A 17,648-nucleotide genomic window follows, 5' to 3' on the forward strand; every position below is an offset into this window, starting at 1 on the left:
TTAAATTTTTCAATTAGTTTATATTCAGTATTATTTTATATAAATTTCAAGTGTACAGCTTAGTGGTTAGACATTTGTATAACTTAAGAAGTGATCCCCCTGACTAGTACACACCTGGCACTATACATAGTTATGACCATATTGTTGACTATATTCCTGTGGTTTACATCCCATGACTGTTTTGTAACTACCAACCTGTACTTCTTAATAATCCCTTCACCTTTGTCTCTCTGCCGCCCAACCCCCTCCCATTTATCATCACGATAAATCTAGTACCCATCCGAGGAATAGATTTCTAAATTGTAACAACTTTGGTGTTTTCATCTGTGTCTTTGGGTCAGATTGTACCTGAGGAAAGGCAGAGGGGAAACCAGAATCTGCAAAATCTACGACTCGCCATGTCTGCCTGAAGCTGAAGCTATGTTTGCCATCAATGCAGATGGAGTGGGAGACGCCAAAGACTGAACGATTGGGTTTTTTCCTGTGGTAAAGCTAAGTACTGCAGCCTAATGGAGAAGAATGCTCCTGGGGTTCTTCGCAGGCCTCTTCCTGTTGTGACTGCCAGGGAAAGGCTTCCGGAAAAACAGCTATTGTATAGGTTCTCTGATGGTGTAAACAGGAGACAGGTCAGTAGTCACAAACTGATCTGAAATGTTTATTCCTTCTAGAGTGTATTAATCTCTGTGAATTCTTTAGTTTTTTTGGGGGGCGGTGTGTGGAATACCTTTGACATAGTGCCTTGCAGTTGACTCAGGACTGACAGTTGGACAATCTTGTCTCCAAGGGAACTAAAGCTAGGAAGACCTGACTCTTCTCTGTCTATGTTGAAAAAAATGCCTGAGTTGTGTGGCAGACCGAATGGGTCTCCTCACAGGTTTATTCTGTCAGTAAAACGGTCAGTCAGACTGAGGTTTTTAAGTTTCTGTGCCTGAATTACCTTATGTAAGAATTTGTTTCAGTTCAGGGGCCCAGAGCAGACCTGCTAAAGCACCAGCCCTTCACCATCTACTTGGGGTTCTTTTACTGCTCAGATCAACTCAAGATAATTCTGGAATTTTAGGCATTCCAGAGGCTAAGTAGATTCAGTGTGGGCCTGCTAATAAAGTAGTTATTTGTTCTGAATGTGTTGTTTATAGAAGTTATTCTGGTATAAGCTAAGTATGCAAAACAGGCCCTTCATAATAACTTTTCGGCACTGGTGGGGTGATCAGTTTCTATTGCTTTAAAATTGAAAACTTAAAACAGAAGTCTGCATTCAGATGACTGAGCTTTTATTGTCCTTCAACCTAATAGACTGTTACAAGATGGATATATAATTGCTTTCCTGTGGCCTTTGTTTTCATTCTGTAAGTCATGTAGAGGCCTGATGCTTGCCTGGATTACTCTACTTCAGGGGTTTGAAATACTCTTCTTCCCAACCTTCTACTCAGGCTGGGTTTTAACCAGCTCTTCCCATTTCAAAGGGCCTCTCAGCTAGTACTGGAAGTGAAAGAAAGGCGGTGAAAATCTCTGCTGTTGCCTGTGTTGATCTGACTATATGTAGGGAGATAGGGAAATACAGTCACTTTAATGCAGCTTTGTTTTTTGTTGTTGTTTTGTTTTTAAAGATTTTATTGGGGAAGGGGAACAGGACTTTTTTGGGGAACAGTGTGTACTTCCAGGACTTTTTCCAAGTCAAGTTGTTGTCCTTTGACTCTTAGTTGTGGAGAGTGCAGTTCAGTTCCAGGTCCAGTTGCCGTTGCTAGTTGCAGGGGGCGCAGCCCACCATCCCTTGCAGGAGTCGAACCGGCAACTTTGTGGTTGAGAGAACACGCTCCAACCAACTGAACCATCTGGCACTGGCCCATGTGGGAATCGACCCGCCAGCCTTCAGCGTTAGGAGCATGGAGCTCCAACCACCTGAACCACCAGGCCAGCCCCAATGCAGCTTTGTTTTAAAAGCAGTTCTTTTGTTCCTGGCTTTAAAGAATGGAGTATCTCTCAGATATTCTTTCATTTCTATACCATAAGACCTGGGATGGTATAATAAAGCCACAGTGACAGATTCTAGAATGAAAGCTTCTTGTATAAAAAGCATCTCAGTCTTTTAGACCTATAAAGTATTTAAGTGCTTTGACCTAGAAAATTGTCTCAATTTTTCTTGTAGGCAGGATTAAGCTTTGTGCTGCTGGCTCTAAGCGAACATGAGGGTCAGGGAACACCTGCTTAGGTGGACGAGGCCCTAATAGGCTACAAATCAGCTCTGTGCTCGTATTTACATGTAACTAAAATTTTCACTAAAATAGCTTTAATCAAAGAGCTTATTCTAAACTATTTGGTACCGCTTTTCTACTTTTCTGCAACAGCCTCTGTAGTAGGAAACAATTATGCAAGTGTCAAGAATAAGGAGCTGATAACAAATAAACACAGGGGAATATAATCACTTCTAGTCAAATTTGGTTTATTTTAAGTTTGTACCAAAATATATTCCAGGCAACTCCTCAGATCATCGATTCAGTCTCATAAGCCTTATGTACTGTTGGTCCAAAAGCAGCCAAGACTCTGGAAGTCAAGTGGTCCCGCCCCTCGGCCCAGGGATACAGTTAGAAGCCACATGATAGGTGAGAAGAGGGCAATAGCCATGCACTACCCTGACCCTTCCTTTTACCCTGGTAGGTAGAGTGTGGTCTTAGCACTCTACACTTTGGTATTGAATATTAATCAATGAAAAAGATTAGAGAGTACAAGTTCTGTGTTTTGTTCATATAGCTCTTTGAAGTTCATTCACCTTACCAGCAGTTGGAAGGCAGCCTTCAGTGCTCTACCCCCACTCAACCCTAGGACAGGTGCCACACTAGTCTTGATTTTTCAAGAATTTACTTAAGGGAGAGAACAGAAACTCAAGCCTCAAGTAGTTCCCCAATTTCAGATTAGTTAAGGGATTAGAATAAATTAACCAGTGGACAATAGGCAAGAAATGCGGAATGGTAGTGGGTACCGGTCAGATCTAGGAGTCAGGACACTCCCTTAACCAGTCTTGCTCAGTTTCCTGATATAAGTAGGGTCTCAGGGAAAAAAGACTTGATTTTTGTCCCCCTTAATAAGTAGTGGTATTTCTCAAGTCATGAAGGTCACGGAAATGTGATTAGTCTCCTAAAATTAATTGCAATTCTTCCAGGTCCTTCTGGAAAGCAGAATCCTAGGAAGACAAGAGAGTAAGACTAGGACTCAAAATCTAAGCCAACATTTCCCAAACCACTGTACCCAGTAAGAAAGGCCCTTTGCTCCTTTCTGAGCTCTGTTAGCATAGCGTCTACATGCACAAGTATAGACTCTTTTCTAGGGAAATAAGATCTCAAGGGAAGATTTTCTTTTTCTGAAAAGGTCATGTGATGACTTAATGATGGAACCCAGTGTTAGAAAAGCTCTTGAAAGCATTACCTCATTAGTGACATCTGGCAGTTCCAGGGCCAGCTTCACCCACTGTCTAGCTTCAGAGTTTTGTCCTAGTTCTCTGTAGCACTGAGAAGAAACAACAATGAAAACCTGGGAGAAATACCACCAGGAGACGAGAAGGGGATGCATAGGTATGCTTTCAGGAGTTCCCAGAGTATCAACATACAGGTTTTACATGTGTTGAAATAGTCAGGTGAATTTACCTTGGAAATGTATACCCTTCCTGCTTTGGAAAATCCTGGCTGTAGTTCTTCAGCCTGGAGAAGGGAGGAAGGCATTTCAGTGAGGCGTTCTCAAAGTCAAGTCAGGCTCTGAAGTATATTAAGAGATTTCCAGTCCCCTATCTGGAGACTGATTTAGTGGGTCTGGGAATTTATGTTTGTTTTTTTAATTTATGGGGGTGACAATTGTTAGTAAAATTACATAGATGTCAGGTGTACAATTCTGTATTACATCATCTATAAAGCCCATTGTGTGTTCACCACCCAGAGTCAGTTCTCCTCCCATCACCATATATTTGAATTTATGTTTTTTTATAAGCTCTCCAGGTGGTTCTGATTTTCCCATAGAACAGGCAAATAAAATTGCCCCCTTGGAGAAACCCTCCCAACAATGTCCTTAGGAAAAACAGGTCACCCTGGCAGTTTGGGCTGCTTGCCACCCCCCCTTTGATACCTTTAGGAAGCTTTGGAGGGCGTCCTGCACTGTAGCACTGAGAGGGCTTTCAAACAAGGCTGTGGCAGTTTTTCTTTCTAGCCAGCTCAGGTGAGCGACCTGCCACCAAAAGATCAAAAGTTCTAAGTATTTTTAGGAAAATTGAATATTCTGTACTGAAAACAAACAAGGCTGGGTAACATGACCATTCAGAGGAAATGGCACTTGAGCCAGACTGAGGACCCTGTGGCCAAGTTTTTACTGCAAGTAGGTGAGGACACTTCAGGCCCTTATGTCAAGCCCCAGAATTTACCTGGTAGCACCACCTGCCAAGGAGAAAGTGAGCCATGGGGTTTTCTGGCTGAAGAGCAAGGGCTTTGTCCACGTGCTCCTGAGGGAGGAAACGTAAACACAAACTATCATGAGACAACAGAGTGGCTAAGAGCAGAGGGGCAAATCATAGAGGTTGTAGGAATACCCTTTGCAAGGAGCTAGGATGGAGCAGGGAATACGGACTAGACCAGCACAAGGGAAGGGAGAGAAGCCTTTCCTCACCTTGAAGCTAAAGCCACTCTGGATGCGCCTCTGGATGCCCTCATGCTCAGCCAGCTGACCACAAAGCACGGCATACCTAATGGGGAAAGCGCAGCAAGCTCAGGGGCCAGGAGTGGGCTTCCCACCCAGGGCCCACTTGCACTGCCCCTTACCCCTGTGCCCTCAGCTAGAGCTGAAAATATCATTTCCATCTGTATATAACTCCTCTTCACAGATCTGTGTTCCCAATTCATAGTCTTTAGTAAACACACTGGTAGGCTCTCCAGAGTATACACACGAGGTACAGAAAGGCTGGGTCCTCCACAGTAAATCTCTCTGTACTTGATATTTAGGCAAGGTCTCCAACAGATTCCCCCTCATAATGAGTACAGCCATAGGTTCATAAAAACTTAAAAATCTCTAAAATGCAGTTCTTCTAATAATCATCATCAACATGTAAGAGACCTGAGTACATTGCTTTTTGTCTCCTGAGGAGACACACTGGTAAACTGGACAAATTGGGATGAGATACCCTAGGAATTTCTAATGTTAACTTGAGAACCAGTAGTAGCAGAGGAAGACAGGCCTCTAATTTCAGCCCTCTCCGTCACATCCTCCCCAAGAAACAAAGCCAGCCAGCTTTCCACCTTCTGTCTTCAAAAACAAAGGTCTCATTACCCCATCCCTCCAGCATTGTTTCTCGCACAGTTGACATTAAATGAGTAAAGACCCAAGTTGCTTTTTCATATATTCACTAAACATTTGGGGGGTATTTTTATCAGATACTTCCAGAGGCTCATTTCCATGTTTAGTCTAAACAGCTGTCCCCCAAGAATAGCTTTAAAAGTATGAGACCAGTTTCCATCCTTGGGATCCCAGGAGCCCCAAGAAAGCCCACAGGGAAGCAGCACCTGTGACACCCTAAAAACAGTGACCTGGCCTGTGAGAAGAGCCCTTGCAGAGATAGTTTTAGCAACAGACAGAGAAATAGCATCTCTCAGCTCACAACATGAGGGCTGAGATACAGAAAGCAAGGTGGGAAAAGAACATTTTCACTAATACTCTGAGGGGCTAGAACCAGTCCCCAGGATACAGGTTGGCCCTGACCCACGCAAGTTGGTAGAACTTTGCCTCACAGGAGACCACAAACTGGGCTGATGCTTCTGTAAGCTAATAAATTGACTACTCAACTTTCTGGGGTTGAACTCACTTCCACTTTTCCTCATGCAAGCCATGCAAGGAAGCCAAAGCCCCAGCCAGCCAGGGGTCACAGCGGGGGTGGGGAGGGGTTCTGCAGGAGAGGGGAGCTGCCGATTTTCCCAGCCTCCCCGAGAAGCAAGGACCCACAAGTTTTGTCAGGTTGACTTGCACAAAGCCGCTCATTTCTCCGCACCTCAACAGAAAACTTGTGCTCTCCCCCACCTCACCCCCAAGGCACCTCCCACAGAAAACTCCCCCGGTACCCAGCTGGGGCTAAGGCAGGGCATATGGAAGTAAAGGCCAGAGCTCCCTCTCCTGGTTCCTCTGGCAAATGCCTTTGTGGCCAAGGCAAAGAAAAGTGCCTCCACCCCCACTGGAACCCATGCTGGCTCTTTCCAGGACCCTGTAGGGTGTTATTACCATTGGTGACATTCAGCATTGTCATCCCCCTTCTCCAGAGCAGCCTCTGCTTCCTCTTTTCCTGTAGGACAAAGGTGATCCAGAATTGACAAAAGCCACACCTCCAAAGAGGCTGCTGGAAGAATGACTGCTCCAGCTTTCAGCAATGCCTACCTAACCCGGATTGCTGGAAATAGTTGTGAACTTGAGCAACTCCTCAGATCGTTTTAATCTCAAACCTTATGTATTTTTTATGAAAAAGCTGCAAATAGCTTCTCAGGAATGACTTCTGCTTCGCCTTGCCTTCCCTATCTCTGTCATCAGCTGCCCCAGCTACCTTGTTTTTACAACACTCACCTGATGCGCTCGCAGCGCTTCAAATATAAAAGGACCCAACGCCAATCTGAAACTGTCCCCAACAGGCCTGACCCCCTTTTTGATTTGGGGTCTGTGGACAAGCTTCAGGGTGTACATGAATCCCTCTGAAGCTGTATAAAATTTTAGGTATATGTGCTTTATTGAGGAAAGGATCCACAGGTTTGATAAAATCCTTTAAAGGATCCATGATCCAAAAACATTAATCACAGCTCTAGGCTAAAACTCCTCACCAGAGCCAAATGGACTGAGGTATAACCAGAGATGATTTTCACTTAGTCTTAACCTAAGTTGTCTAGGCACTAACAGAAATCGAGGCCTAAACACATAAAAGCTCTCGACAAGGGTCCCCCAGATTGTCAAGGAGCCCGGAGCCCTCCAGGCAAGGACCATCATGCTCACAACGGAGAAAACAGCACCCTGCAAAATGGGACTTTGATTAAAATGGAGAGGGCTTGGCAAGGAACATGGAGAAAATGGAACAAAAGTAGTATGTTGCGGTGGTAGCCTGGCTAATCTGAAGTGTTCCGCTTGCTTAAGTGATAGTAATTACGGTATAACATTGTATATGCAACAAATACATTTTAAGACAGCTGATGAGAACCCCGCATCCCCCTTTCCAAACAGAAGGACCATATGGCCCACCAGTGAGGGTCGTTACATTGTCTTAGGGGATTTCTCGCTGCCCTCTTTCCAAGCACTATCTCACTTGGAAAATAATAGTGGAGAATGAGAACCAGTTCCTGCCAAGCTAGACATAGATATCTGCCTCCTGGTGGTACAGCTTCTAGAGATAGAACAAAATGAAGAACTTTATAGACCCAGGAAGGATGGTCTTAAAAAGCTAGTGTCTCAGAGCAGGGCCTTCCAAGACGCTCCATAGTCATCTGACCTCCTGCAGGAAGAGACTTGTCCAGGGTGCTGGGCTTGGGAAGCCAGACCAGACCAGTACTGGCTGGGCTGCCCCTCCACCTTCAGGGTTCTCGCTGGCTACTGGGACTAATAAGAGATGATCATTGAGCAAAGGGAAAAGAAAGGTTCTGTTGATACCAAAAATCAGCCCAAAAGCTGATCAGAATCCTCACCTGAAATTGAGAAGGGAAAGCAGAAACTGCTTTAAAAAGAAACCAAAAAGTAATTAAGCAAGCACCTTTTGTTAAAACTTCCAGGTATTTTTCTGCATCGACTTTCTAATTCTACAAATGTTTAGAATAATGACCTTGAGGTACTGTCAGAATCTCATCAAAGATTCAGTAAAGTTTGCAAGGCTGTACTTGTAAAGAAGGGAAAGCAAACGAATCCACTTTCGATGACTAACTGATGGTGCCTGACTCAGGAGGTATGTAGCGAGGCAGGACACATCTTCCCCACGAACCAGTCGATTTTTAATGTCCCAGGATTCTCAGTGACCTCATTCATGACAGACAGGGACGAACCCTGAGCCTGGCATAAGTCAGATGCACCCTATCCCGCAAGGCACAGACTTGGCAACACAGTTGCTAAGCAGATCCCAGGGACTTCTGAGCGAGCAGTATTCTCCCAAACTGTTCCTTCCAGGTGCTCAGCAAACATTCTCCTCATTGTCTTAGAACTCCCGCCCCACAGTCTCCATAACTCAAACCAGATTCCTAAGCCACACCAAAAACACCTTTGCAGATTAAGAAAGGTTTTGGCAATTCTCTCTGTTTGGGGAGTAAGAACAAAGGATTATGCTGATATGATACGAGTACTCCTAAAAGCGCACACTGTGTTAATCCCACTGCAGAGAAGCACAGGCTCTGCCTCAGGAAGCAGGGAGCCATGGGAACCAGAGTTTATCCCTAATGAGCAACTGAGCCACAACTGCCCTGACATTCTGCATCTTGGCGGTTTCCCTGGGACCCAAGCAAACAGGCTGGCTCTACTGCCACAGTCAGCCACCTTCCCACCAGGAGCCTGTCAGCACTTACCATTCAGAGCGTATGACTTCTTCTGGCTCACCTCCTCAGTGAGCTCACACATGTCACTGTAGGCCCGGGCCAGGCGCCAGAGAAAGTCCTGCCGACTTCCATACTACAGACCAAACAGAGCGGCATAAGGCTCCCCCTTCCCTCAGCCACAGAGAACTGAAGCTCTGGCCTCCCCCCACACCCTTGGTCACAAATGCTGACAGCCACCAGGCAGCCTCTGCACAGCCCTCACCCCCACGCAACCCCCTCCTGCAGTTTGTTAACTAATGACACACTGTCTCTCGCCAACAGACTGCACTACCTACAGAGTGAGGGCTTTCTGCCTCCTGATACTGTAAGGAGGAAAAGTCAACTCCAGGATGTAACGAGGCACAGCAAAAATTCTAACTTTGGGGGCAGTTACACCCGCGTGAGCATAAATTCTGGCAATGAGTCTGAGAAGGGAGTTACTGTTGCGTGGCCTACACACTTATCACTGATGTTGGAAACTTCACGTGGGGCAGGCAGTTTGGGCTCTGCCTCAAGGGAAATAAAATAGGCAAAGGCCATTCCAGTCCTCTCTGCATTTCCCTTTGTGAGAGGCGAGCTCTTCTGCAGCATCTCTATAGGAGGCAGAGGGCTGCCCTCGGGAAGCAGCTCTGAAGTGGGCAGTAAACTAGGCTTCCAGGGGCAGCGCCTAGTCCCCTTGGAAGAGGATGTGCAACCCTGCGGGGTGGGCGGAACCAGCCATCTCGCCCGCATTTCCCTTCCATGTCACTTTGCATTCGGTAACACTGGCCTGCCTTGTTCCCTGGGGGTCAGAGGAAGGGGGAGGGCGGGCAGCGGGCGCCTCACCGCCAGCTTGTTGTTGAGCAGCAGCTGGAAGCCCTCCCGCTTGTTCTGCTCATTGCCCTGGTGCAGCTCGTCCGCCTGCCGCAGGAGGGGCAGCACATCGTCCAGCCCAGGGGCGCCTTCAGCCTCCAGGGCTCTGGGCACCGGGTCTGAAGCCTCCTCTGCCTCCAGGTCCGCGGAATCCTCTCTTCCCATCTTCACGGTCTCACAGCTCACTTCATCTGCCCCAGCTTCACTCTCGTCAGAGTCCCGCTCGTAGTCAGACTCCGCGTTGGCTGTTGTGTAACTGGCAGAGAAATGGAAGCGGCAGGGTCACGGCAGGGGATTAGTCAGCCTTAGAGCTCTAGGGTCTGTGTCCCACCCGCAAAGAGGGATCCAAGGCATTGCTGTCCAGAGCCTGGAGCCCTCCAGAAAAGGTTCATTCCCCGCACTTAGGGGCAAAAATTAGTTCTCTAGAAAACTTCCTATGGGAACCATTGGCTGGGAAAAATGATCCAGGAGGGGAAGAGTGACCAACTGGGGGCGCTGTGACAGGCAGCCAATATGAGAACCCCCTGCTTAGCTACCATCACATCTGCCAGAAAATAGAGAAACAAGAAGCATAGAAAGGTACCGTTTCCCCGAAAATAAGACCTAGCCAGACAATCAGCTCTAATGCGTCTTTTGGAGCAAAAATTAATATAAGACCTGGTATTTTATATTTATTATATTATATTATATTCCCGGTCATATACTGTATTAAAATAAGACCGGGTCTTACATTAATTTTTGCTCCAAGACGCATTAGAGCTGATTGTCTGGCTAGGTCTTCTTTTCGGGGAAACATGGTACGTACCAAAATGTTGCCAGTTATTCTCTCACGATAGAAGAATTAAAGGTAATTATTTTTCTGTCTTTTTATATATGATTCTGTTAGTGAGCATATAGTCTTATAAACCAAAAATGTTTAAGATAAAAATCTTAATATATGTGGAGCTCCTGAGCTAAATGGCTCACCAGGCTCAGGTCTGTCAATCATTTTTGCTTTGTCAGCCAAAAGCACCTGCCAGAACCATCATGGGTGGGTTCCAGACTCGGAGGCCATGGACAGCCACAGATATCCACATTTTCTTTCTCAATTCAATGTGTACCTCTTCCCAAGTCAGCCACCAAACCTAAGCTACAACAGGTGTAGCCCCTGGGAATTGATGGGGTGCAGAGACACTTGCAGCTGGAAGCAGGAGAAAAATGCAAACAAACCTTCCCCTGGGAAGGTATTTCTGGGGCCATCATAAGCCAGGGTTCTAGGGAGCCCCAACTTTGATGTACCCACTGAAGAGGAAGCTGAGTTTCTCTCAGATCTCAGCTTCCCCCAGCAGCTAATTGGGAGCTAACTGCCAACTCAGACAAAAACAACGGGGGAGAAGGTAAGACGTGCAGGGGCCAGAATCAGCCACCAGCGAGCCCTCCACACTGAGTGCAGGAATAGCAGGTGCCGTAAGCCAGAAGGTTCTGAAGCACAGGGAGATCTTAGGGCCATTTAGGGATAAGCCTTCCTCCATCCTGGAATGAAAGATGGGGGAGGATCCTATTGCCACCCACAGTGAAAGCTGGTGGAGCCCCGCGAGGCAGGGAGGCTCGAGCAAGGCTGGCACAGCGGAGAGGCCTGTTTTTGCCCCTCAGCCCTACTTGAAGGTGCTCTGCCCACTGATCTGCAGCCCCGCTGCCTGGCGCACAGTGGGCAGGCAAACACTGAGCGAATCCTGACATCAGTCCCATGGGCTTCCAGGCTTGAGAAGAGATTGATCGTGTGCCAGAGCTACACGGCTGCTGCCCCATGTTCACATCATGCTCTCACACCTCTTGGACCACCAGCCCAGCCCTTGGAGAAATCCACCAGAGAGGGGTGGCCCTTTTGTTCAACACACGCTGCAGCTTTTGATCAGCAGGGGACTGGCAGGGACCTTTGAAAAGGCCCTTTGGACCTGTGCCTTCGGAGGGAACACATTGCTCCCACAGTGGGTCAAGAGCTCCATGCTCCCTCGGAGCAAGGACAGCAGAAGCACCTGACTCCTTGAGGAGAGCCCACTAGCCGGTGATCAAGGGCTCAGTTACACATATCTCCCTCCTTCTGGCAATTAAGTTTCTTTCTTTGAACCCCTAAGCCCCATTAGAGGGGCTAAGCTGACGTAGTCAGAGACAACCAAGCCTGACCCTCTGAGTGGTGGGGAAGACCAACCTAGACGAGGTGACAAATGCCCAAGAAGGAGATGAGGTCGCAGGCAATCCCTCGGCTGGGAAGCCTGGGAGGGCTTGCTGGAGGAGGTGGTGTATTAGGGCAAGCTGGGTTTTGACAGGGAGGGAACTAAAGCTGTGTTTGATACAATGCACTGGGGACAAGCTCACACACCCACACGGTGATTCTGCCTCTGCCACCTTCAGTTGATCCCCGGGAGCTCAAAGTTGCTGTTTTATTTGGAAGGAAAAGGAAATACAAGGTTTAGTGGAATAGAGTAGCTCATCAAATATCTTTATCTTTTTTTCATACTTCAAAGCAACGCTTCTTCTCCCAGGGCCTCCGTGTTCAAAGTCATTCCAGAGACTGGTCTCCTCCCAGTATTCCCCCTTGACCTACACTGCACTGACAGTGGCAAAAAGAAGTATTCACTATGGCCACTGCCCCAGATGGCAGCCAGCTAAACCTGAGTCTTGCATCACACCCCCCTCGCTTCTACATGCCACACGGTTGTCGTGGGGCTGAGCCCGCTGGACAGCCAGCCTTCCTCTCAATTCCATCACACGGGCCAGAAGGCCTGCCCAGCTCCTGTGGCGGGGGAGCCCCAGGGCGCACTCACAGGCTTCCCTGGTTACGTACTAGCTCTCGCTGCCCACAAAAATGTGTACGACTTCTTAAAATCATCACGGGCCTTGAGTTCTACATCCTGATCTTGGGCAGAGCTGTGACCTTTTCTGTTCTACCCTCTGAAAAGTTCAAATGTCAATTCCCACCCAAGCGACCTGCTTCCTCGGGTCGCACAGAGATGCTCCTTAAGTCTCAGGGCCACTACCTACTACCTCGTGCTGCTTCCTTTTCAATCCAGACGTGTCAAACACTCATTTCTGCCCCCCCCCCCCCAAAACAGCCCTTTGGAAGCATCTCCCAGCTCAGTGTTATTAGGTAAATTAAATAGAAAAGGGCCACCTCTGCTAGCCCTTGAGAAGACGGATAGTAGAGATCGGACAACCAAGCATCAGCAGCCATGAACGGAGGACTAAAGCTCTTTACCAGGACTTTACTTGTTTCAAGAGGCATCTGAGCAAGAATCAAATACAGCACAAATGTCCAATGGCAGTGACACGGAAAAGAGAGTGATACTATTAATTTTCTTAGAAAACAAAACGATGAGAGGCAGGAGAATATAGTGGCCCAAACAACAAAACACGCCTGAAATCTCTTGAGTAAGACGTATGAACACGCTCCTGCTATGGGCAGTGAGCTGTGGCAGCTCTTAGTCAATAGGAAGAACTCACGAGGGCTGCATGCGACATAATCTCCCCGTGAAAGCCCTTCTGTGCCCTGATAATGAAGCCACGCCTCAGATCGCAGACTCTCACCTCCCTGTACATGAGCCCAGCTAAGCGTGCACGTGGAGTCGTACAACCCCGGGCAAGGCACCACGCCTCGCCAAGTCTCAAGAGAAATGGAGAAAAGGGGCACCTACTCCAGGATCCTGTGAGCAGTGAGGAAATACCTCCAACTAAGGTACTGAGCACAGTGCCTGTCAGAGGAAGAATGGCCGTAGTTAATATCCTAAGGAGTTTCAGCTAAAGAGGGACCATGCTGCCAAGATCATCCTGAAGTGGCACTAGTGACTTAAAATCAAAAGCCCTTAGCCTGACCAAGTTTGGTGGCTGTCCACAGACTCCCTGCCTGCTGCCTTGTCTCACAGCAAGGCCTATGGTCAGAAGTGCTGGACCACCAATTACTCGGGACAGTCACCTCCCACCCGTAAAGTTGGCAAGGGAGCATGGCGAGCCTGCCCCATGGGGAGGGGAGCACTACCAGGGGGAGGGGAGCACACTCAGTGCTTAGAGAGCTCTAATCCGGCTCAGCCACTCAGTGAAGGAAATAAAGTCCCTGTGATAACACAGGAAAATGCCCAACTAATGTTACAGGAAAAGAGTAAATAAAAAATATAACTATGTAAAAAACAACCCTACTCAGAGGAAAATAAAAGATGCAAGCAATAACCACTGTTAAATTTCTGTTTGTATGACGTAAGGTGGAGGTCTTTCCTATTTCAACTGTTCGGTATTTATTTATACCCTTAACCTTATTCCAAAAATTACTCACAGCAGCCCGGTGTGACTGTTCCATTGATGAACATTCCTATTACAAAACGCAACCTGGCTGGAGCCACAACTGCCTCCAGGAGAGACGACTCACCCCCCTTCGCTCTCGGCGTCTGTGAACGTGGCTCCCGACGTAGCCGTGAAGTAGACGGAGCTGGAGCCAGTGGAGTCACTCCTCTCCCGGGCAAATGGGAACCTTCGTCGCCGAGCCACTCTCTGGTTCTCTTCCATGTGGGATCTGCAAAGCAGGGTGGCATTAGGCCCCACCAGCCCGTCTCGCCCCTAACTGTGAGGGAGCCTCTCACTACCGCTCCTCATTAGAGGGAAACTCCTGGAGCTCTACACTCAGGAGAGAAACCAGCACCTTTCTGACCCCGCCTGCATGGGCAGACCAGGCTGGTCAGAAGAAAGCCTTCAGCTGCTACAACAGACCATGAGGGCCCCAAAACAGCAAGAAACGTGCAAGGCAAGGTACCAAGCGCACGGCTTCCCTGCCAATTAGGTGAGAAGCTATAAAGCTGGCTTCCTCCTGAGAGAGAGACAGCAAAGGCCGGAACACAGCTCAGGTGACAAAGCAGTAGGGCCAGGGAAAAGTTGGAGGCGGGGGACAAGGCAGGAGAGGAGGCTGCATTACTCACCGGACCTCCCCAACGATCTGCCCCGCGAGCCCCTGCAGGCTGCTCCTCAGCTCCTCTACCTCCCGCCGCAGCGCCACCAGACTGGTCAGCACGAAGTCCAGGCGGTCCAGCACCACCTCCTGGCCCTCTTGTGGAAGGCTGGACAGCACCGCGGCGTCTCCAGCCTCACCTGGGACTGCCCGCAATGGCCTCACTGAGGGAAGGACGGGACAGTGATGCCCATGGAACATAGTAAGGAAAAGATCTTACGCCTAGCACACTTCTCATTGGAGTTCCACTTACAAGGACCCTGAAGGCTCAAACAGCATGTGTTCACAGTTAAGTCCTGGTAACAAGTCCCAAGTGACTATCCAGAAAAAACACTAAGGTCCCCATCTCTAAACAAGAGCCCTCTATTCCAAGGCCCTCCCTCACCAGGACCTTCAGCAGAACTGCACACCACAGCAAATGTAAAATGCTTGCAAGAATGACGTACCTCAAAGGCAGGACAGCTGCCCTGCTACAGTAAAAGAAAAGCCTTTTCCTGACTACAGAGATATTGCAGATTCAGTCCCAGACCACCACAATAAATAGAGTAGCACAAAAAAGAGAGTCATAATCTTTTGATGGTGAAAGTCTTGCCTTTAATTTACAAAAAAACCGCAACATCTGTGATGCACAATAAAGCGAGATACAAAAACGCAGTATGCGTGTATATAACGCCACAACACCAGTCAATACCAACCACACAACAAAACTAAAATGAAGCTCACTCAAATTCTGATCTTTCACTTCACAAAGAATAGCAAAGAAAACTCTGAGCTCCTCTCTAGAACTTCATTTAATATCACCAGTGAGAGGCCAAGAGAAAAGGGGCAGGTACTGAGAGAAAAGGTACACTGGGAAACGCCCATCCAAACCCATTGGAAAAATACCATTGCCAAGCCCTGAATTGAGCACTTAGTAAATTCCAACAGTAAATGCTAGTAAACTGATAGCTACCTAAGGCAATTGTACTGAAAAGTGTGAAAACAGGAAAGAAAACAAGGAGGTAGGATCCACAGTCCAGCAAGCATAAAAGGAAATCTAGTAACAATCGAGGTCAGGTTACAATACAACCCAACAGTGTTCAAGAAGGTAGAGCAAGAAAGATCCCTGGAAACATGGCTACTTTCCCCCAACCTCAGCAAAAGAAAGAATACTGCTAAGAAATTACAAACAGGGCCAGCAGGGTGGCTCAGGTGGTTGGAGCGCCGTGCTCCTAACATCTAGGTCACCGGTTCGATTCCCCCATGGGCCAGTGAGCTGTGCCCTCTACAGCTAAGATGGTGAACAACAGCTCTCCCTGGAGCTGGGCGGCTGTGAGAAGCCAGAGCTGGCAGAGAGCTGCCGCAGGTTACGGTGTGCTGCCTGTAGCGGATGGTGGCCGGCAGCCATTGCGAGTGGCCGGCAGCTGGTGAGAAAGCCAAGAGCTGCTATGAGCCGGCCGACTGCCTCAGCCCCGGGGGAGCACAAGGCTCCTAATACCAGCAGGGCCAGGGAGCTGTGTCCTACACAACTAGACTGAGAAACAATGGCATGAACTGGAGTGGGAGGGGGAGGAAAAGAAGGGGGGAAAAAATACAAAAACAAGTACCTAAATGCAAATAAAAATTTGAATTAAAAAATTTTAAAAAAAGAAATTACATACAAAACACAAGGAAAAGGAAGGAAAGACAAGCACACTTGCAACACTAACTAGGTTACTACCAGGTTATAAAATGCGGACAAACAGTTGCAATCTAAGGTGATAACTCTTTGAAGACTCTTCTAAACCTAACTTTTCCAAGCCATCTGGCATTTGGTAACCAGAGAAAATACTCATTCCCAATTAACATGGGGTGGAGATGATCTGACTGTTCCTCTAGTCCACAAACATGAGGTCTGAACCAGCCCTAGGTGCTTTGCTCAAATGAGTTAATTTAACATGAAAGTTCTGCAAAACTGAAAGCACTACCCATGTTAGCTCTCGCTGGCTTCCAGCCATATTCAGCCTCAACGACAAGTAGTGGCACTCCCAGCCCCATGCAGTGGAAAGCCCACAGGACCAGGTGACCAGGCCCAATATGCCACTTACTTGCTCTGTGACAACCTTGGGAAAGTTACACAATTATTTTTAATCTTGATTTCATCATAAGAAGAATAAAACCACTTGACCTAGTCTCCAAGTTCCCTTCAAATTCTAATATGCAGTTTAATAACGTAAGCCTCAGGACTTTTAATTCCTACAAGATTTGTTTTTCGTTTTCGCTACTTTTGGACTCTTCCTCTACTTATTAAACATCTCACCCAACACTAAGCAAGTAAGTGCCTTTAATACACATATAGCACCACTGTAGCCAGAACTAAAAGTGAAAGTTAAACAGCCTTTTCACAATATACTCCTGCGATTACAGGAGAAAGAGTACAGAAGAGGGAGACTGCTTTCCTTTTCGATAAGCTTTCCAAAAAGGTGAAACTCTCGGCTCCCCTTCCATTGTCCTGTCCCACAGGTTCGGCTAAAGGCAGTCTGGACCCCACACCCACCCATCAGCCGTGACTGCGACCTCAGGGGACCGGCTCCTACCCTGGCGTCCGGGCTCTGAAGTCTGCGTGCAGTCCAGGGAGTTGGGGAGGGGCTGGCTCTGGCCATGGTGCCGGGTCCGTTTCCACCGCTGGCTGTAAAGGGCACACAGGAATCCAACGCCCGCGGCGGTGCCCAGCAACAGTCCCAGCCCGGAACGGGTGCCGCCCAAGGCCCCCAGTCTAGACATGATGCACCTGCAGCCCGCGTGTGCCACCGGAGCAGGCGGGCGGGGAAGAGAGACTCGTGAGCGTGGCCCGCCCACCCCCGCACCAAACCGCTAGAGACACCTCCTTGCCCGGTCCCTGAGCTCCCGATGACCCGACCCCTACGGTTTCCGCCAGCGCCCAGGGCCTGACCACCGCGCCTTTCACGCAGCGTGGACCAGCCTCCCGTCCAACACGCCCCCTAACCCTGATCCCCGAGTCGGGTTTCTGGGCCTCCACACCCTCCCCGCAGCCTCACGACCATGCAGCCCACGAACCCGCCGCCCTGGCCGCAAACTCCTGGCCTCCCACGTGCCCTTCGAAGGTGCCCTGGCCTGGCCTGAGGTAAACTCAGCCTCTCACCCGGCAGCTCACCACCATGGCAGCAGCCTCCGCCGCCCCACGCTGTCAAAGGCCGTGACGTCATTAGGCGACGCCATCAGCCCCGCGCGCGGGTAGGGAGGCGCAGGAAGGTCATCAGCCCTCGACTGCGCCTCGGGCCCCGTAATTCCCA

The 17,648-nt window shown here is 48.5% G+C and overlaps 2 protein-coding genes across 4 annotated transcripts in view; one reads left to right on the forward strand and one right to left on the reverse strand.

Annotated features, from left to right (window-relative positions):
* Positions 1 to 2,419, forward strand: part of RAD51 (RAD51 recombinase) — a 28,824-nt gene extending 26,405 nt beyond the window's left edge. Inside the window, exon 10 of the mRNA XM_019725566.3 lies at positions 342 to 2,419. Within this exon, the coding sequence (XP_019581125.1) occupies positions 342 to 465 (124 nt within the window). The 3' untranslated portion in view covers positions 466 to 2,419. The remainder of the gene's footprint in view (positions 1 to 341) is intronic.
* On the reverse strand, positions 2,420 to 17,648 carry RMDN3 (regulator of microtubule dynamics 3). 3 transcript variants are annotated; one of them, XM_019725477.3, is made up of 13 exons: positions 17,510 to 17,648; positions 16,932 to 17,125; positions 14,348 to 14,540; positions 13,804 to 13,947; positions 9,381 to 9,663; positions 8,547 to 8,649; positions 6,244 to 6,304; positions 4,645 to 4,720; positions 4,403 to 4,480; positions 4,111 to 4,209; positions 3,639 to 3,692; positions 3,421 to 3,501; positions 2,420 to 3,178 (listed from the first exon to the last, which is right to left on the reverse strand). In XM_019725477.3, exons 1-13 carry the CDS (start codon positions 17,572 to 17,574, stop codon positions 3,125 to 3,127), a joined length of 1,485 nt encoding a protein of 494 aa, XP_019581036.2. In that variant the 5' UTR covers positions 17,575 to 17,648; the 3' UTR covers positions 2,420 to 3,124. The 3 variants fall into 3 exon arrangements, with proteins under 3 accessions (XP_019581036.2, XP_019581035.2, XP_019581037.2); XM_019725476.3 differs by having other exon boundaries at positions 17,498 to 17,633; XM_019725478.3 differs by having other exon boundaries at positions 17,413 to 17,531.

Source organism: Rhinolophus sinicus, chromosome 3, assembly GCF_057876585.1.
Source record: "Rhinolophus sinicus isolate RSI-liver-muscle chromosome 3, RSI-T2T, whole genome shotgun sequence".
In the NCBI taxonomy this organism is placed as follows: domain Eukaryota; kingdom Metazoa; phylum Chordata; class Mammalia; order Chiroptera; family Rhinolophidae; genus Rhinolophus; species Rhinolophus sinicus.